Consider the following 23,815-nt stretch of genomic DNA (forward strand, 5'->3'; position numbering starts at 1 on the left):
AAATGTCGTGAACATGGAAGAATAGTGTCCCCTTCATATATTGAGGGTGGTCATTTGATGGCACAAAAATTATCACGGGGTTAAATTGAGCAATTAATGGGGGTTGTCAGTTTTGCTGTTTTCGCTGTTTAGTGTAGTATTTTGCATTGAGCCGGTGAGGGCGCTGCCGGAATCCGCCTGCTGCTGATAGTAGACCCCCTTCGATTGTCATGAAATGTCGTGAACATGAAAGAATAGTGTCCCCTACATATATTGAGGGTGGTCATTTGATGGCACAAATATTATCACGGGGTTATATTGAGCAATTAATGAGGGTTGCCATTATAGCTGTTTTCGCTCTTTAGTGTAGTATTTTTGCATTGAGCCGATGAGGGCGCTGCCGGAATCCGCTGCTGCTGATAGTAGACCCCCTTCGATTGTAATGAAAAGTCATGAAAATGAAAGAATAATGTCCCCTACATTCATTTATGATGGTCATTTGCTGGCACAAAAATTATCACGGGGTTAAATTGAGCAATTAATTGGGGTTGTCATTTTTGCTGTTTTCGCCCTTTAGTGTAGTATTTTTGCATTGAGCCGATGAGGGCGCTGCCGGAATCCGCCTGCTGCTGATAGTAGACCCCCTTCGATTGTCATAAAAAGTCATGAAAACGAAAGAGCAATGTCCTTTACATTCATTTATGATGGTCATTTGATGGCACAAAAATTATCACGGGGTTAAATTGAGCAATTAATGGGGGTTGCCATTATAGCTGTTTTCGCCCTTTAGTGTAGTATTTTTGCATTGAGCCGATGAGGGCGCTGCCGGAATCCGCCTGCTGCTGATAGTAGACCCCCTTCGATTGTCATGAAATGTCGTGAACATGAAAGAATAGTGTCCCCTACATATATTGAGGGTGGTCATTTGATGGCACAAAAATTATCACGGGGTTAAATTGAGCAATTAATGAGGGTTGCCATTATAGCTGTTTTCGCTCTTTAGTGTAGTATTTTTGCATTGAGTCGATGAGGGCGCTGCCGGAATCCGCCTGCTGCTGATAGTAGACCCCCTTCGATTGTCATGAAAAGTCATGAAAATGAAAGAATGATGTCCCCTACATTCATTTATGATGGTCATTTGCTGGCACAAAAATTATCACGGGGTTATATTTAGCGAAACATTGGGGTTGTCAAATTACCTGTTTTCGCTCTGTAGTGTAATATTTCTGCATTGCGATTTTATAAAATACCTTATTAAATCATATTCAATCCTCATCATTTTTCAGACCATCAGTAATATCCAAGCATAAAAAAGTAATGTGATGACTCACAAAATCTCCCCAAAATCAATAAAGCAGGTTAGTTTAGGGTTATTTTCCGAAGTTTAACCTCTCAGATCGACGTACACTAATCTAACTTTTTTAGTGATACGTCAATAACCCCGGAGTTTATTTTCCAATCTCCCTACGAGCAAACAGACGAAGAATATCTAACATCAATACAAACTTCACTTGTCAATTGGGAAATTGAGCGTAAAGAATGAGGTACAGTTTGCGCCTTCTTTTAATTCCTTAAAATTAACAGACTAAAAACTTCGCCAATTTTGTCTATTTCCCCTGTCCCTTCGTTCTCAAGAGCATCTCACTTCGCATGGTAACGTTTTTGCTGTTAACAACATTTTCCGCATATTTCACATAATTTGCGGTCAGCCTTTGACCCAAACAGCCAACCTCCGCGACTACAGTGTTGAACTTTAGCGACGACGTTTTTTTTCGAGATACCTTCCTTTGCTTCCTTGGAATGCTCGATTGTCTGTGCAACCTGCATGAATTCAATACCCTATTCGAGGTAGACGCTGTTCATTTTCAGCGATCTGTCAGAGGTCTGTTGGCCAGCTTCAGCCCGGTTACGGAATGTACGTACCTGCAGTACGTGTTCCCTTCTTTACTTCCATGCACTAAGATATAGAGCTTAGGCGACCCAAGGAGCTGCTACTCTAACAGCTCCCTGGGCGACCTAAGTACACATGCATCCATATGTTGTAACGCTGATACGTTACATAGGATTTTTCCATTCGTACGAGGTCTGCTCTCAAGTGACGGTGGTGCTGACTCTGGAGCGATAGGAGCATGCTCTCCCTGTTAGTATTTAGTCTAGCAAAAGATGCTGAGAATTAACCATCGACTCTTGAACATGGCAAGCGTACGAGAACAAGTCACCCGAGCAGCTAGTTCATTTTTCGAGAAACCACTGAATTTCGTAGATGGGGTTCGTGTGGATGCATCCCAACCTACGCACAGCTTTGTGGTAGAGGAGCCTGCTACTGGTACTATGCTGGATGTCCTACTGTACTCTATGCACTAATCTATTAGTACTAGGCCTAACCACATGTGACTTAGGCCTCGACTGGGTATATCACTTAATTACAATAATGCATCCATAGCATTCGACATGTATACTATAGCCTAGGTAGACACTATGCATATAGCCGTACCATGGGCCTAATGTTACTTGTTAGTATTTATCCTAACGTTAGGGTAATGTATTTTTAGTATTTTGTCGATACTTAAGTAAGGAACGGGAGCCTTGTCTACACACGAGGCTATGACTAAGATAGGCCCTAGTCTAGTTGTAGCCCTAAGATAAGTTAAGCGATAGGCTTAACAAGGCAACTGTTATCTACGTCAGGCTTTGGGGCGTAGTTAGCCCTACGTTTGTGGAAATTGTTCCATTTCCCAGTAGGCTATCCTACAAAGTGTTTTGTTTAACCGAAGGTTTCAGCAGCAAAATTATTCACATATTCTTTTCATATCATGATCAATGACTGTGACCCCCATTCATTTGTTCACCTTGAAAAAATATGTCCAATGACTAATGTTATTTTGTTGTATAGCCTAGGCCTATTGTGTCCTAGTTAAATTCTTACATGGAATCCCTACAGTAGCATATCAGGGAATGTCATTACATGGCACAGTGACAGTTGTAAGCAGACTTGTTATTAGGATGGTATATATACAGTAACCCAGCGATGCTAAAAGGAACCAGCGTTCTTGTAAAGGTCAAAGGTTGAGTTTTATCCTTCAACTATGTCATATCATTAATGCTTTGATGATAGTTCACCAGACTTAAATAATTTTTATTAGAATTTACAGTACAATTTTTAAAGATGGGTGAAACATTTGATGAATGCCTCAGAATTCAAAATGTTGTTTGCTTGTTCCACGTTGTAGCCGTTTACATTGAGGCTGTGTGGATTAAACTTGCACACAAAAAGGAGTTACAATTTGAGTTACAGACACTGCAGCTTCAGAATCTCAAAAAAAGTTTCATAAATATATACACAATGCAGAATGCAGAGTATGGGAACATGCAAAGTTATCATACTTCACAATACAGTTTGAACATGCTTCTGGAATGTCCTGGTACATGATGAAAAACATGCCTACACAACAAAACTGACTGGTCAGCCATGTAAGAGGAACAGGTGACATATTGTAGGATTTATTACACACCAATCACATAAATTTAATGGCTTCAGTGGCTTATATCTTGACAGTCAATATCCAGTTTAACTGTCACGATAGACAAAATTCTGATTAATTCAGAAAGTAAACACTAGCATATACTTTACAAGGTGTTGAATAGTTCATTGCAAACACCACTGGCATCTCATTCCCTATGTCATGGTATTGTTTTCTCTGTGGTAACCTTAGATTTGATGCAAAAACAGCTTCAACCTTCAGTAGAGATCTGTCGTATTCCTGTGAACTACAGATATCAGCCGTACCCCACAAGGCTGTAATTACCAGTGATACTGGGTGGATATGTGGCTATGTGGCTATACTGATATATCTATATTAACTTAATTTACTATTCCTCCATTCCCCCCTGGTTCTCATTGTTTTAAAATTATTTTCTAGATTTTTTGAATAAATTTTGTATTTAATGTAAATAAAGACTTTTTTTCCCACTTTTCAATGATGGGTCATAGAATAGAAGTGGAAGTATTAATGTTATGATCTAAGCTCTGGGCTTGAAGATGTTAACAACGTGATACAGTCTACCAAGGGCCATCATGGATTCGTGGTGTCTGTTGTGTTGTTTAAGTTCGGAAGTACTTTAATTGTCCAAACAGTTGAACAGCTCTGCGAGTGTCCATGCTTGGATGTTGCAATGTTAATTACACTATATATATCTATGTCATGTTGTGTGAGTTCTGAATTAATTTGTAAATTGTTTCCCTACAGGAAAACAGCTCTGCAAGTGTCCAAGCTCTGGACAGGAAGATGTTAACAAAGCTGTACAATCTGCCAGGGAGGCCTTTAAATCCTGGTCTCAGCTGTCTGGCCTGGACAGAGGGCGCTTGCTTCAGAAGGCTGCCTTGAAGTTACGGGTTAGTGTTTGTGGTCGTGGTCTACCCTGAGGTGGAGTAAGGTAACCCTGGTGTTGTCATTATAAATACTATGCCTTATGATGATGCAGGGCCACCATTACATGCAATCTGGCATTCTCTTTGGAAGGGCAGTGTTGGCTGACTCTTTAGATACAAGTAAATGATAAATTTACAAACTTGATGACACATTAACATTATGTGTTGTTTGTGGCATATTTCTTACATTTTACTACACTTACCAACTTATACCACAAAGCAGATTGCTTGCGTCTGGGACACAAACTTTTTTAATTGCGAAATAAACCCCAAGTACACACACTAGGCCTATGCAACCCATAACAAAATACAGTTTCTATTGAATGTCATTTTTCTTTCTTTTAAAGAAAACAACACATCTTCATCTGAAAAGAACCAAAATTTCTTACAACTGACTGAATTTGTGTGAAAACAGTTAATCTTAATATCCAACCGCAAGGTACAGGGTTAACAACATTTTCATAACAGAGATTTTCGTGCTAAGAATAGTCGTTGTTTCCTGTGATGTGATTGGCTAATAGTCCCTTACCGATTGTCTGCAGACATTCTTGCATCTGTAGTGCTCAATGAACATAAAGTATGTAACTACTTGAAGCGTTGTTTTCCCCTGTGTAGAGATATCGTAATTTGTGGTACAGGCTATCATATGTGTGCACTCAAATATCATAACAAGATGCACTTGAATTGCTATGAGACTATCAGTAATATTTAAATTATTGTTTTGATCAGAAAATTTTTTGAGTTGAGGAGACAATCTATGAATTTTGTGAGAAGTTAACATCCCTTATAATCTTAAGATTTTTCGTCTCAAAGTATGTTTCTTCCATCTGCATTGAGAGTTGCTAATGTAAAATGTGCATTCATACCACAGAAGTTTCTGTTGCAAATTTTTCGCGCACGGTTGACCACATGCTTCTTTACATATTCTCTGTGCAACGTTCGTAGTGTACATTACTGTACTTTGTGCATCGTCAAAAGAAGCCATTGAAGTTTGATTTTTTCTGTCATCGAGATTGTTGAGATATTCAACATCACTATTATGTGTCTGGACTAAGTTCATGCTAACATCAAATCCTCAGAGCAAACTTGATTGTTAACTTTTATTGACTTTTCTGTATATTCTATACTAGTGTACATCCAACGAACCGCATCATGTTCAATGCAATTAAATCGTTATAGGATGAAATCAACACCATAATGAATAATTTGTACATCAACGAGAATGTGTTGTTTGCCGTGACGAAAAGGTCCTTTGAATTCCAATTAAAATTTGTGTTGCTCGTGAAGAGTTCACCTCCTGAGTATTTTAGTATTGTGTAGATTATATATTATAGATTATTTTAGTACACTTAAAGATTCCTGCACTTCTATTTACAAGCCAAATAAGGTCAAATCTTGTAGGAAGTGCTGCCAACCTGAAACATACACAGATTGAAGTGATTTTTAACATTCTCCAACAGACTAAATCACATTTGTGTCTAAGGTTATCCTTTGCAATCCTTTAACGTAGACCAGCACAGAGAACCACCTTTGCATCGCTGCTTTGAATGTCATGAGCAGAGATTAGCTCAATTGTCTGTCTCATGTTGCTTTAGATCATTAATATCATAGCTCATTCCCAAACTTTGTGGATGTGGCCACATTGGTATCCAAGGAACAATCTGCTATTCCATTTTCACATGCTATGTGGTGTTTCTCTGTTGTTCCTTCTCTGTAGGAAAGACAAGAAGAGTTTGCAAGAATGGAGAGTGTAGACCAAGGAAAACCACTCTGGGAATCCCGGTTTGATATTGAGACAGTCATCGATGGGTTGGAGTACTTTGCTGGTCTGGCGCCATCTATAACTGGTTTGTCTATAGTTTTTGCTATTTCATGATCCCAGTAAAGTGGAACTGTTTTTCGTTAGAAATCAACTTTGTTGAAGCGAAGACCAGTCATCACATGTACAGTGCAAACAGGCATAATGATACTTTCATCTCAGCCTAATTTGTTCATTTCGGTAAAGGAATGTTAGAAACTCATTTTCTGAAGGATATCTTGGCAGTGTACGCCTTTAGTTGAATGACAAGGTGTCATTTCTTTTACTGCACAATAGCAGGACCATGTTATGGATTAAATGCAAACTGAGAAACTGTGGTTTGCATGTACACATGAAAATTCAGTATCAAGTTATGAAATGAACCGTACGGTGATTGGTGAGCTATTGTGACACTCATATAGGACATCAAATCTTCTTGTGGAAATTTAAATGTGTGATAGCTTACTAATGACTATGTACATGTTGCAAGCTAATGTAAGATCTCTCCTCCCCCACCCCCCCCTTTCCCAAAAATAACAAAAAAATGTATTCTTCCAGAACATATTTGTGAACTTTTCGGCATTCCATTCTAAAGGCTGCTGAGTTGAGAAAGAGACTGCTAGGTCAGTGGTCAGTACAGTATGTGACTTGATTAAAAGCTGGCACATCATCACAATAGTGACCAGAACTTTAATCCTGTCAACAGTGGTACTAGTAAATCCCATTGTGGCTCAAATCTGCCACAATAAACTCAAACAATGATCTATTGTCTTTTTGTCAGGTGACCATCTGCCCCTCCAGGGAGGCTCTTTTGGCATTGTGAAGAGGGAACCGCTCGGTGTGTGTGTGGGTATTGGGCCATGGAACTACCCAGTGCAGATGGCAGGGTGGAAGTCAGCCCCTGCACTGGCATGTGGTAACACCATGGTGTACAAACCATCACAGTTTACCCCTATCACTACAGTCATGTTGGCTGAGCTTTATATCGGTAAGTGGCTTTCACATAGTTTAGAAACATTGTTATGTGAGTCCCTTGTAGCAAGTAGGATTTATGGAGTTCAAGATATCTCGGAATCAGTGAGTACCTCAAGTCAGAGACTGAACTGGCAAACTTTGAACTAATAATACTGCAAATTAATTAAAGAATATGTCAGTAACATTGGTTTATCCATAATATTCCATAAATCACAGATGATGTCAGAGACCACAGATTCAACACAAAATTCAGGAGAAATCTCAGATTATGCACACACTTTAGAGATCCAAGATGGTGTCACAATTTATGCATTTCTGTCCAGCTGCAAAATCATTTTATGAATCTTTTTTTTAACCTTGAACATTGTTGTAGTCACTTGTGAAAGAAGTGTAAACACTATGGCGAGCAAGGTAGGCTCCCAATTTCGTCCATTTGGAAGAGGGGCCTGCCATGGTTTGGTTCCCTCATCATTTATGGACATAGATCAAACATCGTAAAACTGTTAATGTTGATGTCGCTTTATCAAACATTGTCACCAGTCTGTATCTATGTCTGAACAAACATGAGAAGGAGCTAGGATTGGAACCAAGTAATGAAGGATGAGTAGCAAGTATTTATTTCTCTACTGGTGCAACATGATGAGTGGACTTCATACAGTTATTATATAGTGTCTGTCACCAGCCATTATTTTATACATTCCCTTCAAATTGAAAGAGTTTATCAAAGCTAAAACAAGTGTCAATAGGTGTTTCTTGATATTTCTGGAAAATAAGATCAGGATGATATTTAGCAGAGCTGTTGTTGTTGATTTTCTGCCAGCTACAATTTACAATATAATGATGTTTTCTGAATTATAAGTGCAAGAAGCCAGCTGAAAGGGTCTCCTTCCTCGTTAATGTCTCCACATTTTCAACATGATATTTGCCATCAGCCTTGTTGCTAATACCTTTTTCTCAAAAAGTTGGATTGCTTCAGTTGGCTGCCATAGTAGTGTTGCTGTCACAGTGTGATTAACACTATCGTGGTAAGACTCTTAAATTGTGACTAATCCTGTGACTGTAGAAGACGTCTCTTATTGTGATTAGCCAGTCACGGTAGCAGACACCTCTGTGAGTAATTAATCCTGTCATGGTAGCAGACACCTCTGTGAGTGATTCACCGTGTCATGGTAGCAGACACCTCTGTGAGTAATTAATCCTGTCATGGTAGCAGACACCTCTGTGAGTGATTAATCCTATTATGGTAGCAGACACCTCTCTGAGTGATTAATCCTGTCATGGTAGCAGACACCTCTGTGAGTAATTAATCCTGTCATGGTAGCAGACACCTCTGTGAGTGATTAATCCTATTATGGTAGCAGACACCTCTCTGAGTGATTAATCCTGTCATGGTAGCAGACACCTCTGTGAGTAATTAATACTGTCATGGTAGCAGACACCTCTGTGAGTGATTCACCGTGTCATGGTAGCAGACACCTCTGTGAGTGATTAATCCTGTCATGGTAGCAGACACCTCTGTGAGTGATTAATCCTGTCATGGTAGCAGACACCTCTGTGAGTGATTCACAGTGTCATGGTAGCAGACACCTCTGTGAGTGATTCACCGTGTCATGGTAGCAGACACCTCTGTGAGTGATTAATCCTGTCATGGTAGCAGACACCTCTGTAAGTGATTAATCCTCTTATGGTAGCAGACACCTCTGTGAGTGATTCACAGTGTCATGGTAGCAGACACCTCTGTGAGTGATTCACAGTGTCATGGTAGCAGACACCTCTGTGTGTGATTAATCTTGTCATGGTAGTAGACACCTCTGTGAGTAATTAATCCTGTCATTGTAGCAGACACCTCTGTGAGTGATTCACCGTGTCATGGTAGCAGACACCTCTGTGAGTGATTAATCCTGTCATGGTAGCAGACACCTCTGTGAGTGATTAATCCTGTCATGGTAGCAGACACCTCTGTGAGTGATTAATCCTGTCATGGTAGCAGACACCTCTGTGAGTGATTAATCCTGTCATGGTAGCAGACACCTCTGTGAGTGATTCACAGTGTCATGGTAGCAGACACCTCTGTGTGTGATTAATCTTGTCATGGTAGTAGACACCTCTGTGAGTAATTAATCCTGTCATTGTAGCAGACACCTCTGTGAGTGATTCACCGTGTCATGGTAGCAGACACCTCTGTGAGTGATTAATCCTGTCATGGTAGCAGACACCTCTGTGAGTGATTAATCCTGTCATGGTAGCAGACACCTCTGTGAGTGATTAATCCTGTCATGGTAGCAGACACCTCTGTGAGTGATTAATCCTGTCATGGTAGCAGACACCTCTGTGAGTGATTGATCCTGTCATGGTAGCAGACACCTCTGTGAGTGAATAATCCTGTCATGGTAGCAGACACCTCTGTGAGTGATTAATCCTGTCATGTTAGCAGACACCTCTGTGAGTGATTAATCCAGTCATGGTAGCAGACACCTCAGTGAGTGATTGATCCTGTCATGGTAGCAGACACCTCTGTGAGTGATTAATCCTGTCATGGTAGCAGACACCTCTGAGTGATTACCCTGTCATGGTAGCAGATACACTGTGAATGATTAATATTGTTGTGGTGCTATATGCCTCTTGGAAAGATTTTTGCAAATGTATGTTGAACCTTAATTCTAGCTTTGAAGGTTAGGCATTCATATTTCTTGTAGATCTCTGCATGAAATCTTCATAGATATTAAGTTATAAATGTAATTACGACAACCAGTAGTGAATCCTTTTGTTTGGGAGATGATGATGTAGTTGCATAAGACATTTTCATATCTTTTCCAGAGGTTGGTATTCCTAAAGGAGTGTTCAACGTTGTCCAGGGAGAAGGTGAAACAGGACGTTTCCTGACATGCCATCCTGGAGTTGATAAAGTGTCCTTCACTGGCAGCGTCCCGACTGGCAAAAAGGTGAGTGTTACACTTGAGTATGGACATGAATATGCATGAAACAGTGATATGAATTATTGACTTAAGGAGCTGTTCATGCTGTATGGACAGAAGGTGGTAATAGAACAAAGGCTAACTAGCAATGCTGCAGTGGATAAATGATCCTTTACTGGTTGTGTAGCTACTAGGTAAAAGATGAGCTTTACACCAAAGTAATGACATGAATATTCATGAAGATTATTTATTAATGTTACAGCCAGTTTGTGTAAGTTCTGCAATGCTAATACCACTCAAAATTGTCCTCTCATTTGATGCTTCAAACCACTGTTACTGACAGTATGAACAGTTCATGATTTCCCTGTTAGAAACACAATATCCATACTGCTCATACTGTCAGTAGAAGTGCTTTGAAGAATGACATGGAAGGTACTGTTTACATGATATTGTCCCAACTTGGTGATTGTTGTAGACGTAAGCTATTCACCATCCCAAGTGAATTAAGTTACCTCTACTGGTGGTAGTTTACCAGCTGGAAAGAGGTTAGCATTACACAGAAGTAGTGACATGAATAATCATTAAGTTCTGATATGCATATTCATAAGGGCTTTAAATGTTGTACAGTTAGAAGGTGATATAAACAAAATGCTGACTAAGGATCCTGGAGTTGATGAGGTGTCCATTATTGGTAGTCTGGTAACAGGGAAAAAATGAGAAATGTATTACAAAGTGTTTACATGAATGCAGGTGGTACAGAGCTTTACCTAACTAAGCCTTCCAGGAGAAAGTAGTGTCCTGTGATGGTAGTCTACTTGAGTAGGAAAGGAAGGTGAGCATTACAGGACAGTACTGAGAAGAATAATCAAACATAGTGTGTTTAATATCTTGGGGCAGCTACTCGGGCAGCTTACTGATTGGTCCCCCTAATGTCATCTTGGGGTCGCTACTGGGGCAGCTTACTGATTGGTTCCCCTTACTGTATGTCATCTTGGGGCAGCTACTCGGGCAGCTTACTGATTGGTCCCCTAATGTGAACGATTTTTTTGTTTTCACAGGTGATGGCAGACTGTGCATTAGGAATCAAGCATGTGACTCTTGAGCTGGGAGGCAAATCACCCCTTCTCATCTTTGCTGATGCAGACATGGAAAATGCTGTCAAAGGAGCTATGATGGCTAATTTCCTGACCCAAGGAGAGGTTGGTACTCCAAAGGGGGTGATTGGGGGGGGGGGCAGGAGGAGACAGGAATGAGTCACTTCATCCTTTATGAACATTAGTTAATACCTCAGGGTGTGCACAATAGGCAAACAGCTGAGTGATTCAGGCAGAGGTATGGCACCATTATGATACATTATTTACATTTTACAAGCCTAATCTAACGAATATATTGTTTTGAGTTTTGTTTTGCACACACTGTACTTCTAAGGAAGCCCACGTCTGATTTGATGTGGCAATTACATACAATACCCATATGTGGAAGGGGGTAAGAGGGTAGAAAATCATCGGGGGGTTATGGGGGGGACCACTCAAGTAGGGAAACTGTGTACCTTTAAACCTTTGATTTGGATACCTATTACCAAACCAATCACATTACTTAGTGGCCATGCTTTTATTTATTGAAAATTTAGTGTCACTCTTGTGTTTGTCAAGTAAGATCAAGAATATCACCCCTCCCCTACCCCAAAAACTCTTCCAAAAAGAGAAAGGTAAATAGCATTCACTAGAGCTTGAACTTCAGTAGGCTAATCAGCATTGTTACGAATGCAGGATTCTGCGTCTCGGACGCAATCGTTTAGCCAGGGACGCAAAACCTTCAAATTGCTTGCGTCCTGCCGATGCAAACTATGCTTTTTGGGGAAGCAAGCCCCAAGTACATACAATCACAGCTAGGCCCATTTACCTTATAGACTTATCACTTCCGTTGCGCACAAGCCAATGTTTTGTCGGGGGGTCATTATAACTAAGTCTTGTGCATTCCTGTAGAGGTATTTTTAAGTGCATGATTTCATGGAGGACTGTAGGGACGCAAGTTTTTTCGAGGGGACGCAAACATTTTTAAGACGTTGCGTCCAGAGAGGCAACTTTTAAAAATCCTGGTCAAATACTGCTAAGCCACTTTCATCAACTATTTTTTGATGGTCAGAACAGCCAAATGAGTTTTTTATTTGTTTGTAAACTTGCATTTGTTTTAAACTTTGTGGGGTGTTACTGAAGACCTCTAAGATACCATAAGTTACTGCCCAGAAAGTAACCTAGACCAAACTTATGTACACTCAAATAAATGAACAGGTTTATAACAGATCTGAGGACACTGGTCGTAGAACGTATTTGGATACGATGTGTAAAAGCAGACAGTAAAACAATTTATATTTATTGCACATGGTATGAATTCATAATTTTGTTTTAAGAGTGAGAAAATTAAAAGTTTGCTTTGCCCACCCCCCGCCCCTATTAAACCCCTCCCTACTTTAATTCCCACTTACTATTTGTAAGTCTGTTCATGTAGTCCTTCTTTCATTTGATGATCTTACTTATTACTTTCAGGTTTGCTGTAACGGTACGAGAGTCTTTGTAGAACGAAGCATTAAAGATGAATTTGTTGAGAAGCTCGTCAGCAAGACCAAAGGGATGAAGATAGGTGATCCAACAAAGGATGGAACTATGATGGGAGCCGTGATTTCAAAAGAACACAAGGAAAAAGTACTGAATTATGTCCAAGGAGCCAAGAAACAGGTGAGTAGACCAGATTATACAATCATCTTTGTGAGGGGACTACATCTAAGATCAATTTACTTGCCTACCTTTAACCATTGCTAATCTACTGTACATGGAGTTTGTAATGTTTGTGGAAGCTGTGTCGAAGGAGGATCAATATATCAAAAGGTGTTGAATTGGTTAGAAAAGTTCAAGTCAACAATGTGTGTTGGTTCTCAACCTTCAACAAATGTAATGCTTTGCAGGGAATTGATGATTGTTTGTGACTTAAACAAGCAACAATCATTAAGAGAAAATAGTATTTCAGTCTGTGCTCATGTGTCATTAACAGAAAACAGTCCTTCAGTCTGTGCTCATGTATTGTTCAGTATGCAGAGATCAAAACTATGGCTCATGAAAGATACCAAAAATAATAAAGTTCATTTACAGTTGTGTTGTGTTGAGGCAGGCAGTGTTTGCGACCAGTTTTATGAAAAGCTGTACCATATTGTCAACTGATATAGGGATTGTGTACGTTCAGTATCCGATTAAGTGTACTCGGTATGGTGAGTCAGTTGATGATAGGTACATGGTCATATAACCAAGAAATTCATTCTCATTATTATTCATGAATGGGCGTGGCTAGAGTGTTATCACAGTGAAAAGCTTGTAAGCATGATATCTCAAGACCAAGGAGTTCTCTTTAACAGAACATACAGTCATCCAGGAAAGTTCAAGGAAAGTTGATATGTACTTATCTGTTTAAAGCATTCTCAAGTGTCTGTTATCAGTTTCACTCAGTTGGTCTCAGATTGGCAATTTGTTTTTTTGATTTACACCAGGTGACTCCTAGATTGTCAAAATATTTCACAATCTGATGTAGAACTCTCAGTCTATAATAATATAACAGGGATTTGCATTAGGAATTGAAATAACAACTCTATACTGTAAAGTTCTTACCAGTGAATTAAATGGTTGTTGCTTTGTCAACATAATAACTGATTTCTGGTACCTTTCTTTATATGTTGCCGCATTAGTCAATAGATAATGATAAATCCTCTTCATTGTGGTATGCACAAGTCCACAAGTGTATAATAAAATGTATGGCTTACGCTTTGATAATTTGTTTTCCATTGAATATGCCTAGTAACCAGTGTTAGGGTTGTCACTCTAGTTAGTTTGATTAATAAATTTTAATGCTCTACTGACTATTTTCAAACACTTTACAGGGAGCTAAAGTACTTTGCGGAGGTGAGTCTTTTAAACCCGATGACCCTGCCCTCAGCGGTGGCTACTACATGACACCATGTATTTTAGATCAGGTGGAAGATCACATGACCGTTGCTAAGGAGGAGATCTTTGGCCCAGTCTTGTCTCTCTTCACTTTTGACACAGAGGAGGAAGCAGTACGGCGAGCAAATGATTCCGAGTTTGGACTTGCAGCAGGAGTGTTTACAAAGTAGGTGTTACGGATACATTTATCACCCTACACTGTACTACTTCAACGTAGGTGTTACGGATACATTGATCACTGTAATTACTACAACTTAGGTGTTATGGATACATTTATCACTGTAATTACTACAACTTAGGTGTTATGGATACATTTATCACCCTACACTGTATTATTACAACGTAGGTGTTACGGATACATTTATCACCCTACACTGTATTATTACAACGTAGGTGTTACGGATACATTTATCACTGTAATTACTACAACTGAGGTGTTACAGATACATTTATCACCCTACACTGTATTATTACAACGTAGGTGTTACGGATACATTTATCACTGTAATTAATACAACTTAGGTGTTATGGATACATTTATCACCCTGCACTTTATTATAACAACGTAGGTGTTACAGATACATTTATCACTGTAATTACTACAACTGAGGTGTTACAGATACATTTATCACCCTACACTGTATTATTACAACGTAGGTGTTACGGATACATTTGTCACCCTATACTGTGTTATTACAACGTAGGTGTTACGGATACATTTATCACTGTAATTAATACAACAGAGGTGTTACAGATACATTTATCACCCTACACTGTATTATTACAACGTAGGTGTTACGGATACATTTGTCACCCTACACTGTATTATTACAACGTAGGTGTTACGGATACATTGATCACTGTAATTAATACAACTTAGATGTTAGGGATACATTTATCACCCGACACTGTATTATTACAACTTAGGTGTTTTGGATACATTGATCACTGTATTTACTATAAAGTAGGTGTTAGGGATACATTCATCACCCTACACTGTATTATTACAACGTAGGTGTTAAGGATACATTGATCACTGTAATTAATACAACTTAGGTGTTACAGATACATTTATCACCCTACACTGTATTATTACAATGTAGGTGTTACGGATACATTTATCACTGTAATTAATACAACTTAGGTGTTAGGGATACATTTATCACCCTACACTGTTACAGATACATTTATCACCCTACACTGTATTACTACAATTCTATTCACTTTTGGAGTATCCTTGTGAAAAATCAAGCAAAGTATCATGTTATCATATTTTGCATTCTGAGATGTCTGTGGACATTAAATCATCAACAGAGTGATGGATATCTCTGTCATACTTGCGTAGATGTATTATAGTGAGAACATGTGCTCTATTGTTTTTGGCAGCCAGTTGGGACAATTTCCTAATGCTAATACCTCTCTTAACTGTACTCCTATATCCTGCTCTCAAAGCACTGTTATTGTCAGTACAAACAGTTCCTAACCTTGGTCTGATAGAAACATGATATTAATACTGCTTGTACTGACAATACGAGTGCTCTGAAGTGGGACATGACACTACAGTATAGTATAGACAAAATTGTCCCAACTGGTTGGTTTTGGAACAGACCTTATGAATATAAATGATGTTATGGGGTCAGACATAAAATCTTTATCATTCCCTCATCTGCCTATTCGAGTTGTAATAAAAATGGGTATACAGTTGGTGGTTAATAGCTGGTACATGTAGACTTAAATTTTTTTTTGGGGGGGGGGGGACCATTCTGGGTCCATTTTTGTGAAGTTTGTAAAATTTGCAGTTTAGGTGCCACATTAGGATGGCATTAGAGCTTGTTCTTTAAGAGATGATTGGATAAAAGCTGGTAGTAATATTTTTCACTTTGCACCATTTTTCAGTGTCTTAGCATTCATGTTAGAATTCTCACTCCTTCAATAATATTGATAATAGGATATGGTAGTGAGCTCTATCTGGAGGGAGGGAGCTCATCAGGGTATGTGGAACATCCTTAAGTCATAAGCCATTGTACATCAGAAGGCAGATCCTTCCTATGCCAGTGAGGTACTTACCCATGTGTGTGTGTAAATTGCCCTGAAGGTGTATCAACCCTTACCCTTAATTGATGTTGATGATTGCCAGTTTATCTCAGGGTGCTTTAACACTAAATCTGGATCAGATCTCGACGTCAGAGTCTGATCCTGCAGTTCAGATCCGGATCTGATCCTCCTATTTTGATGCTGGCAGAGGTCACCAGGATCTGATCCGGACGTCAAGATTTATTTTATGATGTAAACACTCCCGCATAAACAGTGTCCTGAGATATCCAGCCTTGTTACGTCACAAGCATTCTCGCGTGAAATTCCAGTCCTGTATCATGCATGTGTTAATTCATATGTTGATTGAGTGTGTGTGTGTGGACAGTATACATAGCGTAGTATTGTCACCCTAAGGCTATGCATTCATGACAATGGCAGTTTTTGAGTAAATGTACTAAACAATCTACGTCTGCCAAAGATGACACTAAGCTTGCATGGGAAACAGGTTTAGTACCGAAACCGTTTTTTGGCCGACCAAATTTCAGTACTACATTTTATTTTAAGAAAACCGAAAAACACATGTTTTCAAACATAAATTTAAACAATTTATTGTCTATGTCGGCCTAATCCCTGCTTTTGCCAGAGACATTTTTCAACTTATACTTGAAAGAGTAGATGGTAAATTCTCTACACTCCTTTAAGAGAAATTTATTTTACCACCAAGACACCACCCGCGAGTTATTGGACCAATCATAAAACAAGTAATTTACCAACTCCCAATTGAGCATAATGAGGTTTACGCTCTGCCCTATTCTCCGAAAATATAACATCTTAGTAGCGTAAATATGGGGGTAGAGCAATTGATTGTATTTTCTCGGGAGGGGGTATTACAATAACATCTACATTTAGGAAGATTCTCCATCTGGTGCAAAAAGTTTTTGTGTTAACAAACGAATTCTATTTTTTTGTGTCATCATTAGCAGGTTAAACAATAAGCAACCGACCGAGCAAACACTTCCTTAGTTAACAGAAATTCTTAGACGAATGTAAGTAAATATTTACTTGTACTGTCATTATCAGAGAAGTTTTCTAGCTGACGAGACCATCAGGTGATCGGGATGGCCTGTTTTTTTTTCTGAACAACTTAAACATAGTGAAGTACAGTAAACACAAGACAAACAATACTTGTCCGTGATGTAAAACTTTAAGGAAACATTTCACTTGCACATTTCTTCTCGACATTTTTTACTTCAGTTAAGTGAACGTGGGTCATAAAAAGAGAGTCATGAAGACAGTAACATTCTTGAATTTATTCTCCTTATTTTTACTCTTTCCTACCAACGAACTAGACTTGGACCACTGTAGGCAAAGCTTCAAAAATACTCATCTTAGCGATCGCGACACCTCCGTCAGAGAATTAGACGTTTTCAAAGCAATTCAGGAGGTTAGGGGAGGGAAAAAAACCGGTTTTTGAGCCAGATTCGTTTTTTTTCTAGCCAAATAAACGGTTTTTAGTCTTCACGTAACCGTGCAAGCTTACATGACACATATCAAATCCGATTTTTTGCCAACATTTGGTGAATAGCTGGAGAGGATCAGATTACGACTCACGTGTAAATGCGTTCGGATCAATGCATAAGTTTACCCCAAGGAGAGATGATCAACTGATAACATCATGGGATCTGATCCGGATCTAGTGTCAAAGCACCCTAAGTCTAAGCAGGGAAGTGGTCCAAACTTAACAGGCTTTAACAGTTTTTTTCAACTGAAGCTAAATGTTTATCTGTACTATCTGACTAGAGATTGTCTGTATATATTCTTTACTTCTAACAGTGATCTGAAACGAGCTCACCGTCTCTCTGCTCAACTTGAAGCAGGCTACGTCTGGGTTAACAACTTCAACCTGAACCCAGTTGGATTGCCCTTCGGTGGTTTCAAGCAGTCTGGTATCGGACGAGAGAATGCTGCCGCAACAATCAACCAATTCACACAGCAAAAGAGTGTTTACTTTGAGATGGGTGATGTAGACTGCCCATACTAACTATTGAAGTCAATCAGCTTCCAGCAGTTAACTCATCATTGGAATTGTCTGGGAGATGGGTGATGTAGACTGCCCATACTAACTATTGAAGTCAATCAGCTTCTATCAGTTAACTCATCATGGGAATTGTCTCGGCAGATAACAGCTCACCTTGCAGTAGCTTGGACGGTTTTAACATGTAGTGGGTTCTTCAATTTGAATGTGCCTTTGGGGAATCTTGGCGATGGAGTGTGTGCATGTTTATGAAATGCCTCAGCTTGTAAGGCAATTTGGATTTATGTCATACATGGTATGAGGATCCACATTATGAAGTACACTAAACCGAATTTTACTGTGGCTGGAAGGTCAAAATCTGAGAACCTTGTAAACAATACTAAAAAAATGATAACATCAAAATTGAAGGTTTGATACTTGGTATGTGGATTCACTTTGTTGAGTACAAGTTTTGCTAGGAGGTCATTGCAGGTTAATGATCTGGATGCCTTGTAAACTCCATAAAATTCTCTCGAGGTAAAGAATGGATTTACTTGAAACTTGGTTTTGTAATTCTACCTTACTGAGTAGACATACCCTGTTGTTTTCAGGGGAGTTCAAAGGTGAATTTGAGGTCAAAGTCTGAAAACCTTGTAAATATGAAAACCCCAAAAGTAAAAGTAAAACTTAGACTTACCTTTCACAATTTGTATGTTGATCCACCTTATTGAATACAAGATCCCTAGTCTTGGCTGTGGAGGTCAAAGGTCAATTGAGATCAAATGATGTCATAGTCAGAAAACCTTGTCAACATGATAACTAAAAATTGTAAAAAATTTGAGTTACTTTACACTTTGAATGTTTTCCCACCTTTTTGAAAACAAAATCCAGAGTCCTGCCTGTGGAGGTCAAAGTCATTTGATGTCGAAAGAAGTCTGGAAAACTCTTAAACACGATAAATCCAAACGTAAAACTGTGCACAGTTTACATGTATCCTTCCTTAAAATCACTGTTCATTTTTATGTAATCACATAAAGCCAACATTTGCCATTATTCCATTCAAATTGCTGCGTGTATGATTTAATATAGCATTGCTAACTCGCTTGTTCAGAATATTTGTGTTTTTGTTTATCAGTGACACACACAAGTAATGAAGCCAAAATCTGATTTTGTATCACACCTGGTTTCCTTTTAATATGTATTATAATTTTAATTATCATTCCGTCATAGATATGGAGAAACAGTCTTTGTTGGCTCTTCTAAGATTTTCTTACAAGCCAACAGGTTGCTTTTAATATCGTCACTGTGTTATCTCTTTCCCAGGGAGCCAGGGTAATTAAGAAACTTAATTCTAAGTCAAGTTAGAGTCATTTACTTTAACATTTACTTATTAAAATTCCTGCATTGACACAATGGTGACAATCACCACAATGATATTGCAATATTTTGTTGAATTTTTGACACATTGTGAGTATATTAAGTGATATTCTTACAGTTGATTAAATCTGTAGAGCCTAAAACCATAGACCAGCTGGTCCAACCATTGTTTGGTTTCAAAACGTTCAACAGTACATAGAACTTTATACTCTTGCTAATGACTTATGGAGTAATTAGCAAATTTGACCATTTTTTCAAGTATTTTGTGATGAATATAATACAAAAATACTGGATAACTAATTCCCTAGGATGTTTCTTGTTTATAAATGTATTTGATTATTTTTATCAGTGAGGTCTCTTACTGATAGCCCATCTTTGTGACCCACCATTCCCATTATTAAACTCATCTGTGACACCTCTTCCCTTATTTAACTACTCTGTGTGACACCTCTCCCCTTCTTAATCTCATCTGTGTGACCAATCTTCCCATGAAAATCATGTGTGACACCTCATCTGTGACACATCATTATACTCATTTGTGTGACACCTTCCCTGAAGCTCAATTGTGTGACACCTCTCCACTTATTGAACTCATCTGTGTGACACCTCTTCCTTTATTCAACTCATCTGTTTGACACTTTCCCATGAAAATCATCTGTGACACCTCATCTGTGACACATTATGATACTCATTTGTGTGACACCTTCCCTGAAGCTCAATTGTGTGACACCTCTCCACTTATTGAACTCATCTGTGTGACACCTCTTCCTTTATTCAACTCCTCTGTTTGACACTTCTTCCCATGAAAATCATCTGTGACACCTCATCTGTGACACATTATTATACTCAATTGTGTGACACTTTCCCTGAAGCTCAATTGTGTGACATCTCTCCACTTATTAAGCTCATCTGTGTGACACCTCTTCCTTCATTCAACTCATCTGTTTGACACCTCTTCCCATGAAAATCATCTGTGACACCTCATCTGTGACACATTATTATACGCATTTGTGTGACACCTTCCCTTAAGCTCAATTGTGTGACACCTCTCCACGTATTTAACTCATCTGTGTGACACCTCTTCCTTTATAAAACTCATTTGTGTGACCTCTTCCCTTGTTAAACTCATCTGTGTGACACCGACCCTTATTAAATTCATCTGTGTGACCCATCTTCCCATGGAAATCATGTGACACCTCATCCCAATAAACTCATGTCAACCTCTTGTTAAACTCATGTGCGACACCTTAAACTAATCTGTTGACACCTCTTCCCTTATTTAACTAATATAGGAGACCATATTAAAGTCACTGTGACACCTCTTCCCATGAACATCAGCTGTGTGACACCTTTTCTTTAACTCATCTGTGACACCTTCACTGAAGCACATGTGTGACACCTTATCAAACTCATCTGTGTGACCCATCTTCCCATGAAAATCATCTGACACCTCATCCCAATAAACTCATTTGTGTGACACCTTCCCTTATTAAACTCATCTATGTGACCCATCTTCCCATGAAAATCATCTGTGAACACCTCATCCTTTGAAACTCATCCGTGTGACACCTTCCTTGAAACTAATTTGTGCGACACCTCTTCCATTTTAAAGTTATCTGTGTGACACTACTTCTGTTATTAAACTCATCTGTGGGACACCTTTTCCTCATTAAACTCATCTGTGCAATCCTTTTCCCTTATTAAACTCATCTGTGACCAATCTTCCCATGAAAATGTGTGACACCTCATCCCATGAAACTCAAATGTGTGAGACCTCGTCCCTTAAACTCATGTGTGACACATCTTCCACTTTAACTTATCGTGTGACGCCTTGTGACACCTTCCCCTGTGTTAAACTCATGTGTGACAACTCTTCCTTGGAAACTCATCTGTTGTGACAACAGTGTCAACGCTGTCTTTGTTTACTTGAACACATTTTGTTGTTAAAATTAACCAGAATGCAAAATGCATTGAGGTTTCGATGACTTCAATGTACTACACTTCTGCTTATTAACCAGAAGTAGCTCTTACAATATATAATGGCCCGAACCAGTATTTTGATGTGGCATGATGCGGGTCCACTACTGGATTACAATAGTGTAACTCCCAACCTTGACGGACATTTTGTTCTCAAGTTATTGCAAAAATACAAGTTTTAACCTCTGGTTGACCTTGTTGCCCTTGGATCACATGACCGTTATGTTTTGAAACGACCCCTTACCCCATTCACAACTACCCCCAAAATATCAACCATGTCGGACCCTGTCACTGGGAGTTATTGCTTGTTTCAATATTTTGGTTTCTGGCCTCTAAATGACCTTTGGTGACCTTCAAAGGCACCAAAAACAATAGGGTTCATCTACTCAATGTGGTACTCATATACACCAAATATTAGATTGGCCCAAGCTTCCCTACTTGAGATATCGTGTTTACAAGCAAGCGAGGCGTCGCACACTCACATACACACGCACGCACACTTAACACCTTATGGAGAACACCTTGTGAGGAACAGCAATGCGCATGAGCCGTGAGGATAACTTAGGGGTAACAGTGAGGATGAAGATACCTTGTGAGGAACAATGGTGGCTAGCATACACATTAGTGTTTTAATTATTCCTTAATTAATTGGACAATTAATTTAATGAATGGCGCTTTTTAGGATCGTGTGGTGTTGTTTAATCCTGATTTGTTGTAGCTCAACTGAGTATACTAGAAATGGTTTTAAGCTGTTCCATGAACAAAACATATGATGATTGTGGTGTAAAAAAAAAATAATTAAGTTCAAGGTTACACTACATACCTTGCGTTGAATTACGGATCAGGGAGTGAGAACCTTTACTTAGAATCAAGTCAAATACATGTGTAAAAGTTAGGAGCTACCAGGTAAGCTAGGATATATTGATCCCTCCAAGTCAATGAGATTTACCTTTACTGTGTAGCCTGAAAGGAGATTACCTAATTACTATCACAAGCAACTGTATATTGTTGTATCATGTTTCTTGTGTTATTGTTACCATTCGCATTCTAGGACCTAAATATTATATGAGTACCAGTGTAGCTTGTGGGGTATCAAACTTAAATGTGATCTAATATACCTTAATGCAACTAAGTTGCACTCTAAAGTGGATGCTTACATTGCTATTAGAAGTTAAACAATAACTTTGACCCTGGTTTTATACTGGAATATGAAAATTCAACTATTGATGCTGTATTCTGGTCATGTTTGGTGAGTGCCAGGATACATTGTGGGTAACAGACAGTAAAATTAAATTACAATTTGTCTCTCAAGAACTAAACAAGAACTTAATCCATCTACCTAGCAAACAATGGCAATTCCTTGATATAAATTCATCTAATTGACAGCCGAAATCCGTACAGGAAAATACTTATTATTTGCATAATTGTAACACCTAAATATTATATGAGTACTAGTGTAGCTTGTGGGGTACAGACCTTTAGTGTGATATGAATATACCTTAATGCATCTAAGTGGCAGCCTATTGTAGGTGACTTCATTGCTATTAGAAGCCAACAATAACTGGCCAACAGAAGCTGGTTTTATACTGGAATATTAAAATTCACCTATTGATGCTGTATTCTGGTCATATTATATATACACATACAGTGAAATAAAATTACAATTTGTCTCTCTAGAACTTAAACTTTCGCCCTAGCAAACAATGGAAATTCCTTGATGTAAATTCCTTGATATAAATTAAATTGTACCTGTGGTGTGTGGCGCCTGTTGGATTCCTTTCCACGTGACAAGATTGGTATAAACACTTATATTCTGGCGGAAAAATGAAATTTAATAACCATATCTTGACGTCATTTCATATCTAATTTAAATGACTAAAACTTCGTCGAAAGCCATTTTTGACTCGAGAGAAGCGTCTACTGGGTGCTGGGAGTCCCTTCTACGTAATCTGAGAGAGATTTGAGAACTTTCATTTTTGGCTCAAAATCGCCAATTTCATAAGGCTATACCCTTATGATTTTGTCCGATTTTGGCCAAAATCGCGACTTTTTTAATTCTTCCCAAAATTGTACCTGTGGTGTGTGGCGCCCTTTGGATTCCTTTCCACGTGACAAGAGCGGTATAAACACCTATATTCTGGTGGAAAAAAAATGAAATTTAATAACCATATCTTGACGTCATTTCATATCTAATTTAAATGACTAAAACTTCGTGGAATGCCATTTTTGACTGAAAAGAAGCGTCTACTGGGTGCCGGGAGTCACTTCTACGTAATCTGAGAGAGATTTGAGAACTTTCATTTTTGGCCCAAAATCGCCAATTTCATA

At 38.8% G+C, this 23,815-nt stretch overlaps 1 protein-coding gene and 1 long non-coding RNA gene across 2 annotated transcripts; one reads left to right on the forward strand and one right to left on the reverse strand.

The window, feature by feature from the left end:
- The first annotated feature begins 1,889 nt into the window (after positions 1–1,889).
- LOC139963390 (4-trimethylaminobutyraldehyde dehydrogenase-like) lies at positions 1,890–18,669 on the forward strand. The gene is made up of 9 exons (XM_071964099.1): positions 1,890–2,305; positions 4,227–4,372; positions 6,126–6,255; positions 6,988–7,194; positions 9,999–10,123; positions 11,155–11,295; positions 12,643–12,831; positions 14,022–14,251; positions 17,953–18,669. The coding sequence occupies exons 1-9, from the start codon at positions 2,143–2,145 to the stop codon at positions 18,158–18,160; spliced, it is 1,539 nt and encodes a 512-aa protein (XP_071820200.1). The 5' UTR covers positions 1,890–2,142; the 3' UTR covers positions 18,161–18,669.
- LOC139963394 (uncharacterized) lies at positions 18,169–23,244 on the reverse strand. Its single transcript, XR_011791578.1, has 2 exons — positions 20,085–23,244; positions 18,169–19,958 (listed from the first exon to the last, which is right to left on the reverse strand). It is a non-coding gene; the product is annotated as an uncharacterized lncRNA (long non-coding RNA).
- Positions 23,245–23,815: the final 571 nt, after the last annotated feature.

Source organism: Apostichopus japonicus, chromosome 22, assembly GCF_037975245.1.
Source record: "Apostichopus japonicus isolate 1M-3 chromosome 22, ASM3797524v1, whole genome shotgun sequence".
Lineage (NCBI taxonomy): Eukaryota > Metazoa > Echinodermata > Holothuroidea > Aspidochirotida > Stichopodidae > Apostichopus > Apostichopus japonicus.